Here is a 16,075-nt window from a genome sequence, read left to right on the forward strand (position 1 = left end):
CGTGACCCTCAGCTTCACCGTCCTCTTCTTCCGCTTCGACTACAGCCACTGCTCCGAGACTTTCCTGCTCGACTATTACTTCATGTCTATCATCTGCAGCAAGGCAAGTGTAAAACCGCGCACGGCGCTGTGCGGAGGGAGCTTTACCCTGTATCTAACCCCGTGCTGTACCTATCCTGGGAGTGTTTGATGGGGGACAGTGTAGAGGGAGCTTTACTCTGTATCTAACCCCGTGCTGTACCTGTCCTGGGAGTGTTTGATGGGGGACAGTGTAGAGGGAGCTTTACTCTGTATCTAACCCCGTGCTGTACCTGTCCTGGGAGTGTTTGATGGGGACAGTGTAGAGGGAGCTTTACTCTGTATCTAACCCCGTGCTGTACCTGTCCTGGGAGTGTTTGATGGGGGACAGTGTAGAGGGAGCTTTACTCTGTATCTAACCCCGTGCTGTACCTGTCCTGGGAGTGTTTGATGGGGGACAGTGTAGAGGGAGCTTTACTCTGTATCTAACCCCGTGCTGTACCTGTCCTGGGAGTGTTTGATGGGGGACAGTGTAGAGGGAGCTTTACTCTGTATCTTACCCCGTGCTGTACCTTTCCTGGGAGTGTTTGATGGGGACAGTGTAGAGGGAGCTTTACTCTGTATCTAACCCCGTGCTGCACCTTTCCTGGGAGTGTTTGATGGGGACAGTGTAGAGGGAGCTTTACTCTGTAACTAACCCTGTGCTGTACCTGTCCTGGGAGTGTTTGATGGAGGGACAGTGTAGAGGGAGCTTTACTCTGTATCTAACCCCGTGCTGTACCTGTCCTGGGAGTGTTTGATGGGGGACAGTGTAGAGGGAGCTTTACTCTGTATCTAACCCCGTGCTGTACCTGCCCTGGGAGTGTTTGATGGGGGCAGTGTAGAGGAAGCTTTACTCTGTATCTCACCCCGTGCTGTACCTGTCCTGGGAGTATTTGATGGGGGACAGTGTAGAGGGAGCTTTACTCTGTATCTAACCCCGTGCTGTATCTGTCCTAGGAGTGTTTGATGGGGGACAGTGTAGAGGGAGCTTTACTCTGTATCTAACCCCGTGCTGTACCTGTCCTGGGAGTGTTTGATGGGACAGTGTAGAGGGAGCTTTACTCTGTATCTAACCCCGTGCTGTACCTGTCCTGGGAGTGTTTGATGGGGGACAGTGTAAAGGGAGCTTTACTCTGTATCTAACCCCGTGCTGTGCCTGTCCTGGGAGTGTTTGATGGGGGACAGTGTAGAGGGAGCTTTACTCTGTATCTAACCCCATGCTGTACCTGTCCTGGGAGTGTTTGATGGGGACAGTGCAGAGGGAGCTTTACTCTGTATCTAACCCCGAGCTGTACCTGTCCTGGGAGTGTTTGATGGGGGGGACAGTGTAGAGGGAGCTTTACTCTGTATCTAACCCCGTGCTGTACCTGTCCTGGGAGTGTTTGATGGGGACAGTGTAGAGGGAGCTTTACTCTGTATCTAACCCCATGCTGTACCTGTCCTGGAGGTGTTTGATGGGGCCGTGTAGAGGGAGCTTTACTCTGTATCTAACCCCGTGCTGTGCCTGTCCTGGGAGTGTTTGATGGGGGACAGTGTAGAGGGAGCTTTACTCTGTATCTAACCCCGTGCTGTACCTGTCCTGGGAGTGTTTGATGGGGGACAGTGTAGAGGGAGCTTTACTCTGTATCTAACCCCGTGCTGTGCCTGTCCTGGGAGTGTTTGATGGGGGACAGTGAAAGGGAGCTTTACTCTGTATCTAACCCCGTGCTGTGCCTGTCCTGGGAGTGTTTGATGGGGGACAGTGTAGAGGGAGCTTTACTCTGTATCTAACCCCGTGCTGTACCTGTCCTGGGAGTGTTTGATGGGGACAGTGTAGAGGGAGCTTTACTCTGTATCTAACCCCATGCTGTACCTGTCCTGGAAGTGTTTGATGGGGCCGTGTAGAGGGAGCTTTACTCTGTATCTAACCCCGTGCTGTACCTGTCCTGGGAGTGTTTGATGGGGGACGTTGGAGAGGGAGCTTTACTCTGTATCTATCCCCGTGCTGTACCTGTCCTGGGAGTGTTTGATGGGGGACAGTGTAGAGGGAGCTTTACTCTGTATCTAACCCCGTGCTGTACCTGTCCTGGGAGTGTTTGATGGGGACAGTGTAGAGGGAGCTTTACTCTGTATCTAACCCCATGCTGTACCTGTCCTGGGAGTGTTTGATGGGGGACAGTGTAGAGGGAGCTTTACTCTGTATCTAACCCCGTGCTGTACCTGCCTTGGGAGTGTTTGATGGGGGACAGTGGAGAGGGAGCTTTACTCTGTATCTAACCCCATGCTGTACCTGTCCGGGGAGTGTTTGATGAGGGACAGTGTAGAGGGAGCTATACTCTGTATCTAACCCCGTGCTGTACCTGTCCGGGGAGTGTTTGATGAGGGACAGTGTAGAGGGAGCTTTACTCTGTATCTAACCCCATGCTGTACCTGTCCTGGGAGTGTTTGATGGGGGACAGTGTAGAGGGAGCTTTACTCTGTATCTAACCCCGTGCTGTACCTGCCCTGGGAGTGTTTGATGGGGGGACAGTGTAGAGGGAGCTTTACTCTGTATCTAACCCCGTGCTGTACCTGTCCGGGGAGTGTTTGATGATAACCCTCTTCCAAGTCTCTTGGGCCAACTGGAGATGAAGCTGATGTATGTTGCGGTGCATGTTGAGAGGTTTAACAGTGACTCTTGCCTGTTTGCAGCTCTGGGACTTGCTGTACAAGCTGCGATTTGTGCTAACCTACATCGCTCCGTGGCAGATCACGTGGGGCTCTGCCTTCCACGCCTTCGCCCAGCCGTTTGCTGTTCCCCGTATCCTTTATGTTTACCGTCATTGACGGCACGTGGCCAGGAGCGGAGTTTGGAAAAGTTATTCCACCTACAGCGGGGGCAGGGTGTTGTGGGGGGGGGTGTAGAAACAGGCATCAGGAGGACGGAGACAGACAGCGACACGGGAGAACACGACAGGAGTAACTTCAATGCAAAGACACGACACTCAGATGGCTGAATGAGATAAAGCCACAGAAGCCCAAATGACACCATTTTAACAGGGCTGCAGTTAACACTGCATTGCTGGGATGGAACGGTGGCACAGCGGGTTAGCACTGCCACCTCACAGCTCCAGGGACCCGGGTTCGATTCCCGGCTTGGGTCACTGTCTGTGTGGAGTTTGCACGTTCTCCCCGTGTCTGCGTGGGTTTCCTCCGGGTGCTCCGGTTTCCTCCCACAGTCCGAAAGATGTGCAGGTTAGGTGGATTGGCCGTGCTAAATTGCTCCTTAGTGTCCCAAGATGTGTAGGTTAGGTGGATTGGCCATGCTAAATTGCCCCTTAGTGTCCAAAGATGTGCAGGTTAGGTGGATTGGCCATGCTAAATTGCCCCTTAGTGTCCCAAGATGTACAGGTTACGTGGATTGGCCATGTTAAATTGCTCCTTAGTGTCCCAAGATGTGCAGGTTAGGTGGATTGGCCATGTTAAATTGCTCCTTAGTGTCCCAAGATGTGCAGGTTAGGTGGATTGGCCGTGCTAAATTGTCCCTTACTGTCCCAAGACGTGTAGGATAAGGGAGATTGGCCGTGCTAAATTGTCCCTTACTGTTCCAAGACGTGTAGGATAAGGGAGATTGGCCGTGCTAAATTGTCCCTTACTGTCCCAAGACGTGTAGGATAAGGGAGATTGGCTGGGTAAATGCATGGCAGGTCTGTCATATGAGGAGAGACTAAGTCGGTGAGGATTATATTCACTGGAGTTTAGAAGAGTGAGAGGGGATCTCATAGAAACTTATAAAATTCTAACAGGGTTAGACGGTAGATTCAGAAAGAATGTTCCCGATGGTGGGGGGAGTCCAGACCTAGGGGGTGATAGTTTGAGGATAAGGGGTAAACCTTTTAGGACTGAGGTGAGGAGAAATTTCTACACCCAGAGAGTGGTGGAATTCACTCCCACAGAAAGTAGTTGAGGCCAAAACGTTGATTTCAAGAAGAAATTAGATATCGCTCTTGGGGCTAAAGGGATTGAGGGATATGGGGGGTGGGGAAGGGGGGGGAATCAGGATATTGAATTGGATGATCAGCCATGGTGGTCATGAGCAGGCTGGAAGGGCCGAATGGCCTCCTCCTGCTGCTAGTTTCAATGCAATCTCTCTCCTCCTATCACATATATAGTGGCAATCTGATTGGAGAGCGGGACAGGCTGGAAGGGCCGAATAGCCTCCTGCTTCTAGTTTCCGTGTTTACTCGTGGCGTCTGTGACCAGCGGCCGTCCTTGTCGGGTAACCGTGGCCCCCCCTGTGTAACCTCCTTAACCGGTGGCTCCGTCCAGACTCGGCGATGCTCTTTGTCCAGGCTGTGCTCTCGGCCCTCGTCTCTACCCCCCTGAACCCCCTCCTCGGCAGCGCCGTGTTCATCACCTCCTACGCCCGGCCGGTCAAATTCTGGGAGCGGGATTACAAGTGAGCAGCGCGCGGCCTGAAGCTTTCCCGCCTTCCGGGCACAGTGGCGGAGGAAGCTCAGCATCCCCTGGGAGTGAAGGGGGCAGGATATTCCTCATCCTGTCCCGCAGACAGGATTAAAGGGGCGAACCCCCCCCCCCCCTGACGATGAGGCTGCCCCCCCTCGCGCTCAGCTGTACCCGAGTGTTGTGAAGTGTGTGTGTGTGTGTGTCCCGTACCCCACCCCCCGGATGATGAGACTGCCCCCTCGCGCTCAGCTGTACCCGAGTGTTGTGAAGTGTGTGTGTGTGTGTCCCGTACCCCACCCCCCGGATGATGAGACTGCCCCCTCGCGCTCAGCTGTACCCGAGTGTTGTGAAGTATGTGTGTCCCACCCCCCGGACGATGAGGCTGCCCCCCCCTCGCGCTCAGCTGTACCCGAGTGTTGTGAAGTGTGTCCCTTTTAAGAGCTGGTTTTGTGTCCACGCTTGGAGGTTTAAAATGCAGGTGCGCACAGAGTACACAGATTGCAACATTTGTGACAAGGACCCAAGCGACAGGATTGTTTTGGTAACAGGCTTTGCAGGCTTTTAAATTCTGACAGCCTATCGGTTTGAAGAAGCCGTCAGGAACCTATCAAATTTGAATTTGGTACTGTTGACAACATCAGACCAATCCCGTATCGGAAAGTTGATTCGATCATCAGGGTTATAAAGAGGGACTCGACTGCCTGCCTACAGTCCAGCTGAAGAGCTGCCACCTCTCAACACCTCGAGAGGGAAAGAGCAGCTCCCTGCCAGCTTAGAATATCTCTTAAGAGAACTCCCCATCTATCCATCGAAGGGTACCAAAATCAAAGAGTTTATAGGCAGCGGAATCAACTCAAGAACTCGCAAGGTTTTCCAAAGCCAAGACACCTGGCTGTATATATTTTTTGAGAGTGACTCAAGTTTTGTTATTACCCGTTTTGGGTAATGAATGATCCTTGTCTTTATTTGAACAGCATTCCAGTAGAACCTCACTTGAATCGAGATGTTACTTTTTTGGTTAAAGCTCCAGGTTGGTTAAATGCATAACTGGTTAATTATTTCCGAGTGTCAGGGCTTTCTGTTCATGAACCTCTGAACGTTACTGAAGGACATTTAGCACCTCCCCAAACATTTCGAACAGATTGCGAAGCGAGGTGGCCCTCTTGGGGGAATTGGCGTGGCTTCTCAAATTTGGGATCGACCTCTGCGTGGTAACACTGAGCAACACGAAGGCCTCTACTGTTTCACCCGCGCTTGCCGTTCCCTATCAGCCCCTCTAGCCTGTCTTCATTCTGTGCCACTGTTACGGGGCAGTCAACTGACTCTCTTCTCTCTCTCTCCCTCTCTCTCCTTCCGTTTAGCACCAAGCGAGTTGACCATTCCAACACTCGACTGGCCACGCAACTGGACAGGAATCCAGGTACTTGTTGGTTAACTTGACGGGCGTCTGGGAGGGATTTGCAGTCGTCTGATAAATTGATTTGATTTATTATTGTCACATGTATTGGGATACAGTGAAAAGTATTGTTTCTTGCGCCCTATACAGACAAAGCATACCGTTCATAGAGAAGGAAAGGAGAGAGTGCAGAATGTAGTGTTACAGTCATAGCTAGGGTGTAGAGAAAGATCAACTTCGTGCGAGGTAGGTCCATTCAAAAGTCTGACGGCAGCAGGGAAGAAGCTGTTCTTGAGTCGGTCGGTACGTGACCTCAGACTTTTGTATCTTTTTCCTGACGGAAGAAGGTGGAAGAGAGAATGTCCGGGGGTGAGTGGGGGTCCTTGATTATGCCGGCTGCTTTTTCCCGAGGCAGCGGGGAATGCAGTTTCAGGTTTGTTTATTGGTGTCACAAGTAGGCTTACATTAACACTGCAATGAAGTTACTGTGAAAATCCCCTAGTCGCCCACACTCCGGCGCCTGTTCGGGTTACACTGAGGGAGAATTTTGCACCTGACCAGCACGTCTTTGGACTGCGGGAGGAAACCGGAGCACCCGGAGGAAACCCACGCAGACACGGGGAGAACGTGCAGACTCGGCACAGACAGTGACCCGAGCCGGGAATCGAACCCGGGTCCCTGGAGCTGTGAGGCAGCAGCGCTAACCCACTGTGCTGGCACACTCCGGCGCCTGTTCGGGTTACACTGAGGGAGAATTTAGCACCTAACCAGCACCTCTTTCGGACTGAGAGAGGGCACTGGAGCACCCGGAGGAAACCCACGCAGACACGGGGGGGAGAACGTGCAGACTCGGCACAGACAGCGACCCGAGGCCGGGAATCGAACTGGGGTCCCTGGCGCTGAGAGGCAGCAGTGCTATAATGGTGGCACAGTGGTTAATCTGCCCTGCCCCTCGACTTGCGTCCCGCCCACGTCCCGTCCCTGAGGAGGTGGTACGTCCCATGCTGGTGGACGTACTATTGACCCAGGGCAGCTGAGTGCAGGCGGGAGGGTAGGGACGGGGGGGGCTCGATAGGGGGGGGTGGAAACTCTCTAACTGCGGGCGTTGTGTTTCAGGGGCTGACGACAACAACCTCAACTCCATCTTCTACGAGCACCTGACCCGCTCGCTGCAGCACAGCCTGTGCGGAGACCTGCTGCTGGGTCGCTGGGGCAACCACGCCATGGGCGACTGCTTCATCCTGGCCTCGGACTACCTGAACGCCCTGGTGCACCTCATCGAGATCGGCAATGGCATCGTCACCTTCCAGCTGCGGGGCCTGGAGTTCCGAGGTAGCTTACCCTTCCAACCGGGCCCCCTCCCCATCCCGGCCTCCCCTGGCTGCTGGGAGGCAGAGTGGGAATATCCCGTAATCCAGAGACTCCAGGTTGACGCTCTTGGAGCTGGGACAAGGATTCAAATCCCACCGGTGGAATCATAGTATCCCGACAGGGCAGAAGGAGGCCATTCGGCCCATCGAGTCTGCACTGACCACAATCCCACCCAGGCCCTATTCCCGTAACTCCACATAGTTACCCTGCTAATCCCCTGACACAAGGGCAATTTAGCATGGCCAATCCACCTAACCCGCACATCTTTGGACACTAAGCGGCAATTTAGCATGGCCAATCCACCTAACCCGCACATCTTTGGACACTAAGGGGCAATTTAGCATGGCCAATCCCTCTAACCTGCACATCTTTGGACACTAAGGGGCAATTTAGCATGGCCAATCCCCCTAACCCGCACATCTTTGGACACTAAGGGGCAATTTAGCACGGCCAATCCACCGAACCCGCACAGCTTTGGACACTAAGGGACAATTTAGCATGGCCAATCCCCCTAACCCGCACATCTTTGGACACTAAGGGGCAATTTAGCATGGCCAATCCACCTAACCCGTACATCTTTGGACACTAAGGGGCAATTTAGCATGGCCAATCCACCTAACCCGCACATCTTTGGACACTAAGGGGACAATTTAGCATGGCCAATCCCCCTAACCCGTACATCTTTGGACATTAAGGGACAATTTAGCATGGCCAATCCAACTAACCTACACGTTTTTGGATTGTGGGAGGAAACCGGAGCACCCGGAGGAAACCCACGCAGACACGGGGAGAACGTGCAGACTCCACACAGACAGTGATCCAAGGCTGGGAATCGAACCCGGGTCCCTGGCGCTGTGAGGTGGCAGTGCTAACCGACTGTGCCGCCCATACTGGTAGCATTGTGATAACAGCACTGTACTCAAGAGGCCCCCAGGCTAATGTTCTGGGACACGGGTTCAAATCCCACCCCGGCAGCTGGTGGAACTTACATTCAAATAATAAAATCTGGAATTATAAAGCCAGTTTCAGTAACGGCGACCGTGACAACTCTCATCGATTGTCGGAAAAACCTGAATAGTTCACGAATGTCCCCTTTAGGGAAGGAAACCCCCCCCCTGCCCCATGCACGCACGCACACAGCAATGAGGTTGACTCCTAACTGCCCCCCTCTGAACTGGCCCCAGCAAGTCCCTCAGTTCAAGGGGCAATTAGGAGTGGATAACAAATTCTGGGCCCAGCGACGCCACATGTCCCCGTGTAAAGAGTTCTAAAGAAGGACATCCTGGTATTTGTTGGGGGATTTTAAGTTTTAAAGTTTATTTATTAGTGTCACAAGTAAGGCTTACATTAACACTGCAATGAAGTTACTGTGAAAATCCCCCAGTCGCCCACACTCCGGCGCCTGTTCGGGTTACACCAATGCACCCTAACCAGCACGTATTTCGGACTGTGGCCAGGTTAGAACATAGAACATTGCAGAAGGAGGCCATTTGGCCCATCGAGTCTGCACTGACCACAATCCCACCCCGGCCCTCTCCCCGTAACCCCGTGCATTTACCCTAGCTAGTCCCCCTGACACTAAGGGGCAATTTAGCATGGCCAATCCACCTAACCCGCACATCTTTGGACACTAAGGGGCAATTTAGCATGGCCAATCCACCTAACCTGCACATCTTTGGACACTAAGGGGCAATTTAGCATGGCCAATCCACCTAACCTGCACATCTTTGGACACTAAGGGGCAATTTAGCATGGCCAATCCACCTAACCTGCACATCTTTGGACACTAAGGGGCAATTTAGCATGGCCAATCGACCAACCTTCACATCTTTCGGACTGTGGGAGGAAACCGGAGCACCCGGAGGAAACCCACGCAGACACAGGGAGAACGTGCAGACTCCACACAGACAGTGACCCGAGCCGGGAATAGGAACCTGGGTCCCTGGCGCTGTGAGGCAGCAGTGCTGACCACTGTGCCACCGCGCTGCCCACATCGCTGTGCCGCCCAGTCAGGTTGGTGCCTGCGTCTGTGGATTGTGAGAAGGGGGGTTTTCAGCTGAGCTCCCCGGTGCGGGGGGGTGGTGACCGGCCACCCTGTAGTTTTACCTGTGCGTCTCCCTGTTCCCCGACAGGCACCTACTGCCAGCAGCGAGAGGTGGAGGCCATCACGGAAGGCGTGGAGGAGGACGAGGGCTGCTGCTGCTGTGAACCTGGCCACTTGCCCCACATGCTCTCCTTCAACGCCGCCTTTGGACAGCGCTGGCTGGCCTGGGAGGTGGCTGCCACCAAGTACGTCCTGGAGGGCTACAGCATCAGTGACAACAACGCAGCCTCAATGCTGCAAGTGTTCGACCTCCGCAAGATCCTCATCACCTACTACGTCAAGGTACTGCGGCAGTGCGGCTAATCGGGGAGCCCCCAAGCTCCGACCCAGAACACAGCCCCTCCATACTGCGCCACGGGGCTAATCAGGGAGCCCCCAAGCTCCGACCCAGAACACAGCCCCTCCATACTGCGCCACGGGGCTAATCGGGGAGCCCCCAAGCTCCGACCCAGAACCCAGCCCCTCCATACTGCGCCACGGGGCTAATCGGGGAGTCCCCAAGCTCCGAACCAGAACACAGCCCCTCCATACTGCGCCACGGGGCTAATCGGGGAGTCCCCAAGCTCCGACCCAGAACACAGCCCCTCCATACTGCGCCACGGGGCTAATCGGGGAGTCCCCAAGCTCCGACCCAGAACACAGCCCCTCCATACTGCGCCACGGGGCTAATCGGGGAGTCCCCAAGCTCCGACCCAGAACACAGCCCCTCCATACTGCGCCACGGGGCTAATCGGGGAGTCCCCAAGCTCCGAACCAGAACACAGCCCCTCCATACTGCGCCACGGGGCTAATCGGGGAGTCCCCAAGCTCCGACCCAGAACACAGCCCCTCCATACTGCGCCACGGGGCTAATCGGGGAGTCCCCAAGCTCCGACCCAGAACACAGCCCCTCCATACTGCGCCACGGGGCTAATCGGGGAGTCCCCAAGCTCCGAACCAGAACCCAGCCCCTCCATACTGTGCCACGGGGCTAATCGGGGAGCCCCCAAGCTCCGACCCAGAACACAGCCCCTCCATACTGCGCCACGGGGCTAATCGGGGAGTCCCCAAGCTCCGAACCAGAACCCAGCCCCTCCATACTGCGCCACGGGGCTAATCAGGGAGCCCCCAAGCTCCGAACCAGAACCCAGCCCCTCCATACTGCGCCACGGGGCTAATCGGGGAGCCCCCAAGCTCCGAACCAGAACACAGCCCCTCCATACTGCGCCACGGGGCTAATCGGGGAGTCCCCAAGCTCCGACCCAGAACCCAGCCCCTCCATACTGCGCCACGGGGCTAATCGGGGAGCCCCCAACCTAAAAGTTTTTAAAAAGTTTATTTATTAGTCACAAGCAAGGCTTACATTAACACCGCAGTGAAGTTACTGCGAAATTTCCCGAGTCGCCGCACACTCTGGCGCCTGTTCGGGTCAATGTACCCTAACCAGCACGTCTTTCGGACTGTGGGAGGAACCCAGAGCACCCGGAGGAAACCCACGCAGACACGGGGAGAAGGTGCAGACTCCGCACAGACAGCGACCCAAAGCCGGGAATCGAACCCGGGTCCCTGGCGCTGAGAGGCAGCAGTGCTAACCCACTGTGCCACCGTGCCGCTCCAAACCCCTCCAGAACGCTCGGAGGAGCCCAGATATTAGACCCCCTCCCTGCCTGCCCCGACACGTGGGCTGAGATACCATGTGATGTCGGAATAAATTGCATTTCTGTCACGCCATAACATCCCAAGGCACTCTTTCAGTCTGCAGGTGCAACAGGTGATCAAGAAGGCAAATGGGATGTTGGCCTATATCGCAAGGGGGATAGAATATAAAAGCAGAGATGTCTGGCTGCATCTGTACAGGGCATTGGTGAGGCCGCAGCTGGAATACTGTGTGCAGTATTGGTCCCCCTATTTGCGGAAGGATATATTGGCTTTGGAGGGAGTGCAGAGAAGGTTCACCAGGTTGATACCGGAGATGAGGGGTGTTGATTATGAGGAGAGACTGAGCAGATTGGGTTTGTACTCGTTGGAATTTAGAAGGCTGAGGGGGGATCTTATAGAGACCTATAAGATAATGAAGGGGCTGGATAGGGTAGAGAGGGAGAGATTCTTTCCACTTAGAAAGGAAACTAGAACTAGAGGGCACAGCCTCAAAATAAAGGGGGGTCAGTTTAGGACAGAGTTGAGGAGGAACTTCTTCTCTCAGAGGGTGGTGAATCTCTGGAATTCTCTGCCCACTGAAGTGGTGGAGGCTACCTCGTTGAATATGTTTAAATCACGGATAGATGGATTCCTGATCGGTAAGGGAATTAAGGGTTATAGGGATCAGGCGGGTAAATGGAACTGATCCACTTCAGATCAGCCATGATCTTATTGAATGGCGGGGCAGGCTCGAGGGGCCAGGTGGCCTACTCCTGCTCCTATTTCTTATGTTCTTAAGGGGGACTTGAATCAGACAGTGAGCCAGAGAATGAGATACATCAGACAGATAACTACATGCTAAGACCGTAAAATATAGCAACAGAATTAGGCCATTCAGCCCTTCGTTGTGCTCGACCACAGTAAGAAGTTCAACAACACCAGGTTAAAGTCCAACAGGTTTATTTGGTAGCAAAAGCCACACAAGCTTTCGGAGCTCCAAGCCCCTTCTTCAGTTGAGTGGGAATTCTGTTCACAAACAGAGCATATAAAGACACAAACTCAATTTACATGAATAATGGTTGGAATGCGAATACTTACAACTAATCAAGTCTTTAAGAAACAAAACAACGTGAGTGGAGAGAGCATCAAGACAGGCTAAAAAGATGTGTATTGTCTCCAGACAAGACAGCCAGTGAAACTCTGTGGGGGTTACAGATAGTGTGACATGAACCCAATGTCCCGGTTGAAGCCGTCCTCGTGTGTGCGGAACTTGGCTATCAGTTTCTGCTCAGCGACTCTGCGCCGTCGTGTGTCGCGAAGGCCGCCTTGGAGAACGCTTACCCGAATATCAGAGGCCGAATGCCCGTGACCTCTGAAGTGCTCCCCAACAGGAAGAGAACAGTCTTGCCTGGTGATTGTCGAGCGGTGTTCATTCATCCGTTGTCGTAGCGTCTGCATGGTTTCCCCAATGTACCATGCCTCGGGACATCCTTTCCTGCAGTGTATCAGGTAGACAACCTGATACGCTGCAAGAAAGGATGTCCCGAGGCATGGTACATTGGGGATACCATGCAGACGCTACGACAACGGATGAATGAACACCGCTCGACAATCACCAGGCAAGACTGTTCTCTTCCTGTTGGGGAGCACTTCAGCGGTCACGGGCATTCGGCCTCTGATATTCGGGTAAGCGTTCTCCAAGGCGGCCTTCGCGACACATGACAGCGCAGAGTCGCTGAGCAGAAACTGATAGCCAAGTTCCGCACACACGAGGACGGCCTCAACCGGGATATTGGGTTCATGTCACAATATTTGTAACTCCCACAGTTGCGTGGACCTGCAGAGTTTCACTGGCTGTCTTGTCTGGAGACAATACACATCTTTTTAGCCTGTCTTGATGCTCTCTCCACTCCCATTGTTTTGTTTCTTAAAGACTGGATTAGTTGTAAGTATTCGCATTCCAACCATTATTCATGTAAATTGAGTCTGTGTCTTTATAAATTCTGTTTGTGAACAGAATTCCCACTCACCTGAAGAAGGGGCTTAGAGCCTCGAAAGCTTGTGTGGCTTTTGCTACCAAATAAACCTGTTGGACTTTAACCTGGTGTTGTTAAACTTCTTACTGTGTTAGCCATAGAAGACAGAGGGTAGCAGTGGAGGGGTCTTTTTCTGATTGGAGGTCTGTGACTACCAAATAAACCTGTTGGACTTTAACCTGGTGTTGTTAAACTTCTTACTGTGTTCACCCCAGTCCAACGCCGGCATCTCCACATCATCTCCACCAGAGTCACAGCAATGTGGTTGACTTTCAACTGCCCTGGGGCAACTAGGGATGGGCAATAGATGCTGACCCACGAATGAATAGAAAAAGAATTTGATGATGGCGCGTAAGTTTCTCGATCCCACTCTCCCGCCCTTTTCCCTGTAACCTTTGATCCCCTTACCGATCAAGAATCTATCTACCTCTGTCTTAAACACACTCAATGGCCCGGCCTCCTCTGTGAGGATGAATTCCACAGATTCACCCACCCTCTGGCTGAAGAAATTCCTCCTCATCTCGGTTCTAAAGGGTCCGCCCCTTTGCTCTGAGGCCGAGTCCTCGGATCCCAGTCTCTCCGACTAATGGGAACATCTTCCCCACGTCTACTCTATCCAGGGCCTCTCAGTATTCTGGAAGTTTCAATGGGGCAGGCGTAGGTTTTTATTTTGAGGAGTGTCTGAAGAAGGACAGAGGCAGTGAGGTTCAGCGATGGTGTTCCTGAATATCAGCCTCAAGCCGGCCAGTGGTGGAGTGAGCAGAGGATCCGAGGCTCATAGGGCGTCACAGGCTTACGAGGGGGAAGAGGTGAGGCATTGGAGGGAAACGAACACAATTGCAGAGTAAAACTCCCTCTACACTGTCCCCCATCAAACACTCCCAGGACAGGTACAACACGGGGTTAGATACAGAGTAAAGCTCCCTCTACACTGTCCCCCATCAAACACTCCCAGGACAGGTACAGCACGGGGTTGGATACTGAGTAAAGCTCCCTCTACACTGTCCCCCATCAAACACTCCCAGGACAGGTACAGCACAGGGTTGGATACAGAGTAAAGCTCCCTCTACACTGTCCCCCATCAAACACTCCCAGGACAGGTACAGCACAGGGTTAGATACAGAGTAAAGCTCCCTCTACACTGTCCCCCATCAAACACTCCCAGGACAGGTACAGCACGGGGTTAGATACAGAGTAAAGCTCCCTCTACACTGTCCCCATCAAACACTCCCAGGACAGGTACAGCACGGGGTTAGATACAGAGTAAAGCTCCCTCTACACTGTCCCCATCAAACACTCCCAGGACAGTTACAGCACGGGGTTAGATACAGAGTAAAGCTCCCTCTACACTGTCCCCCATCAAACACTCCCAGGACAGGGACAGCACGGGGTTAGATACAGAGTAAAGCTTCCTCTACACTGTCCCCCATCAAACACTCCCAGGACAGGTACAACACGGGGTTAGATACAGAGTAAAGCTCCCTCTACACGGTCCCCCATCAAACACTCCCAGGACAGGTACAGCACGGGGTTAGATACAGAGTAAAGCTCCCTCTACACTGTCCCCATCAAACACTCCCAGGACAGTTACAGCACGGGGTTAGATACAGAGTAAAGCTCCCTCTACACTGTCCCCCATCAAACACTCCCAGGACAGGGACAGCACGGGGTTAGATACAGAGTAAAGCTCCCTCTACACTGTCCCCCATCAAACACTCCCAGGACAGGGACAGCACGGGGTTAGATACAGAGTAAAGCTTCCTCTACACTGTCCCCCATCAAACACTCCCAGGACAGGTACAACACGGGGTTAGATACAGAGTAAAGCTCCCTCTACACGGTCCCCCATCAAACACTCCCAGGACAGGTACAGCACGGGGTTAGATACAGAGTAAAGCTCCCTCTACACTGTCCCCCATCAAACACTCCCGGGACGGGAACAGCATGGGATTAGATACAGAGTAAAGCTCCCTCTACACTGTCCCCATCAAACACTCCCAGGACAGGTACATAGAACATAGAACATAGAACATTACAGCGCAGAACAGGCCCTTCGGCCCACGATGTTGCACCGACCAGTTAAAAAAAAAAACTGTGACCCTCCAACCTAAACCAATTTCTTTTCGTCCATGAACCTATCTACGGATCTCTTAAACGCCCCCAAACTAGGCGCATTTACTACTGATGCTGGCAGGGCATTCCAATCCCTCACCACCCTCTGGGTAAAGAACCTACCCCTGACATCGGTTCTATAACTACCCCCCCTCAATTTAAAGCCATGCCCCCTCGTGCTGGATTTCTCCATCAGAGGAAAAAGGCTATCACTATCCACCCTATCTAAACCTCTAATCATCTTATATGTTTCAATAAGATCCCCTCTTAGCCGCCGCCTTTCCAGCGAAAACAATCCCAAATCCCTCAGCCTCTCCTCATAGGATCTCCCCTCCATACCAGGCAACATCCTGGTAAACCTCCTCTGCACCCTCTCCAAAGCCTCCACATCCTTCCTGTAATGTGGGGACCAGAACTGCACACAGTACTCCAAGTGCGGCCGCACCAGAGTTGTGTACAGTTGCAACATAACGCTACGACTCCTAAATTCAATCCCCCTACCAATAAACGCCAAGACACCATATGCCTTCTTAACAACCTTATCTACTTGATTCCCAACTTTCAGGGATCTATGCACACATACACCTAGATCCCTCTGCTCCTCCACACTATTCAGCACGGGGTTAGATACAGAGTAAAGCTCCCTCTGCACTGTCCCCATCAAACACTCCCAGGGCAGGTACAGAACGGGGTAAAAGAGTTGAATTAATGTCATGCATTACACAACCTCAGGACGTCTCGATGCAGTTTACAGCCAGTTAAGTCCCTTTTGATGGACAGTCACTTGTCGGAAGCACAACAGACACCACACAGAGGGTGACATCGAACACTACTGCATACACGATCAGATCATTGTTATCCCAGGGATAGAGGTTGGTCTCCGGACAACGGGAAGAACTCTGTTCCCACTTTTGTTTTCAGTCGTGGCCGTGGAATCTTTTCCACGATTGTCCG

At 53.0% G+C, this 16,075-nt stretch overlaps 1 protein-coding gene across 1 annotated transcript; it reads left to right on the top strand.

The window, feature by feature from the left end:
• The first annotated feature begins 6 nt into the window (after positions 1-6).
• Positions 7-13,797, top strand: LOC144491166 (pecanex-like protein 1). The gene is made up of 7 exons (XM_078208843.1): positions 7-103; positions 2,731-2,839; positions 4,348-4,477; positions 5,847-5,905; positions 6,998-7,213; positions 9,385-9,638; positions 13,743-13,797. The coding sequence occupies exons 1-7, from the start codon at positions 83-85 to the stop codon at positions 13,788-13,790; spliced, it is 837 nt and encodes a 278-aa protein (XP_078064969.1). The 5' UTR covers positions 7-82; the 3' UTR covers positions 13,791-13,797.
• The last annotated feature ends 2,278 nt before the right edge of the window (positions 13,798-16,075 follow it).

This window comes from Mustelus asterias, unplaced genomic scaffold (assembly GCF_964213995.1).
Source record: "Mustelus asterias unplaced genomic scaffold, sMusAst1.hap1.1 HAP1_SCAFFOLD_4611, whole genome shotgun sequence".
Classification (NCBI taxonomy): Eukaryota; Metazoa; Chordata; class Chondrichthyes; order Carcharhiniformes; family Triakidae; genus Mustelus; species Mustelus asterias.